The 810-nt window shown below is 42.8% G+C and overlaps 1 protein-coding gene across 1 annotated transcript in view; it reads left to right on the top strand.

The window, feature by feature from the left end:
* The window catches only part of TBC1D9 (TBC1 domain family member 9), a 69751-nt gene that overhangs the window by 31231 nt on the left and 37710 nt on the right, over positions 1 to 810 (top strand). The window contains exon 6 of the mRNA XM_023513460.1: positions 277 to 483. Coding sequence (XP_023369228.1) covers positions 277 to 483 — 207 coding nt within the window. The remainder of the gene's footprint in view (positions 1 to 276; positions 484 to 810) is intronic.

Below are 810 nucleotides of genomic sequence, written 5' to 3'. Positions count from 1 at the left end.
CAAAACCACTCCCAGATTAGAACCACTTATTTAGAAAGGCCAAGCCAGTTGATTCCAGTTTCTGGTATATAGTATAAGCTCCAATTTCATTTGTTATGAGCTGTTTTATTTTACTGGAATAGAGTAAAGGAATCTCAGTGTTTTCCAGTAAGATATGGGTGATCCCTACAAAATAATAAAAATGATGAAATTGCTGTGTTCCTTCTTCAGTGCCGCTCGTAGCCTGCTGTCAGGTAATCTAGGAGGAGTAACACTCAGTTTCGTGTTTCTTCTCAGGTGACGATTGTCGAGAAGGCAGACAGCTCCAGTGTGCTCCCCAGCCCTCTCTCCATCAGCACCAGGAACAGAATGACCTTCCTCTTTGCCAACCTGAAAGACAGAGACTTTCTAGTGCAAAGGATCTCAGACTTCCTGCAGCAGACAACTTCCAAAATATACTCTGACAAGGAGTTTGCAGGGAGCTACAACAGCTCAGATGATGAGGTCCGTGGAAGACACCTGAAGGTGTTTGGGTTTGTTCGGTGGCTCTGCCTGACTGTGTCCACTTCTGTGACCATTTGTTTGTCTTCAGGCTTTTCAGCTGTGCAAGGATAAACAACCTGCCCTGATGCCTGCAGCAGTCTCTCAACAATATCTCCTTTAACTTTCAAGGAATTTGTATGAGATATCATAGTATTAGAAAGAGCCTGTGGAATCTTACCTAGTCTAACTCTTTTATTTCACAGTTGAAGAAATTATTAAGTAATCTTTCCTGCCTCAATAGCAAGTGACTCTGGTCCATACAGTGAAGTTGTTGAGAGTGGTACAGAC

The sequence above is a fragment of the Otolemur garnettii genome, unplaced genomic scaffold (assembly GCF_000181295.1).
Source record: "Otolemur garnettii isolate 467f Iridium unplaced genomic scaffold, OtoGar3 scaffold00041, whole genome shotgun sequence".
Classification (NCBI taxonomy): domain Eukaryota; kingdom Metazoa; phylum Chordata; class Mammalia; order Primates; family Galagidae; genus Otolemur; species Otolemur garnettii.
This window is presented reverse-complemented; position numbering and strand designations above follow the sequence as displayed.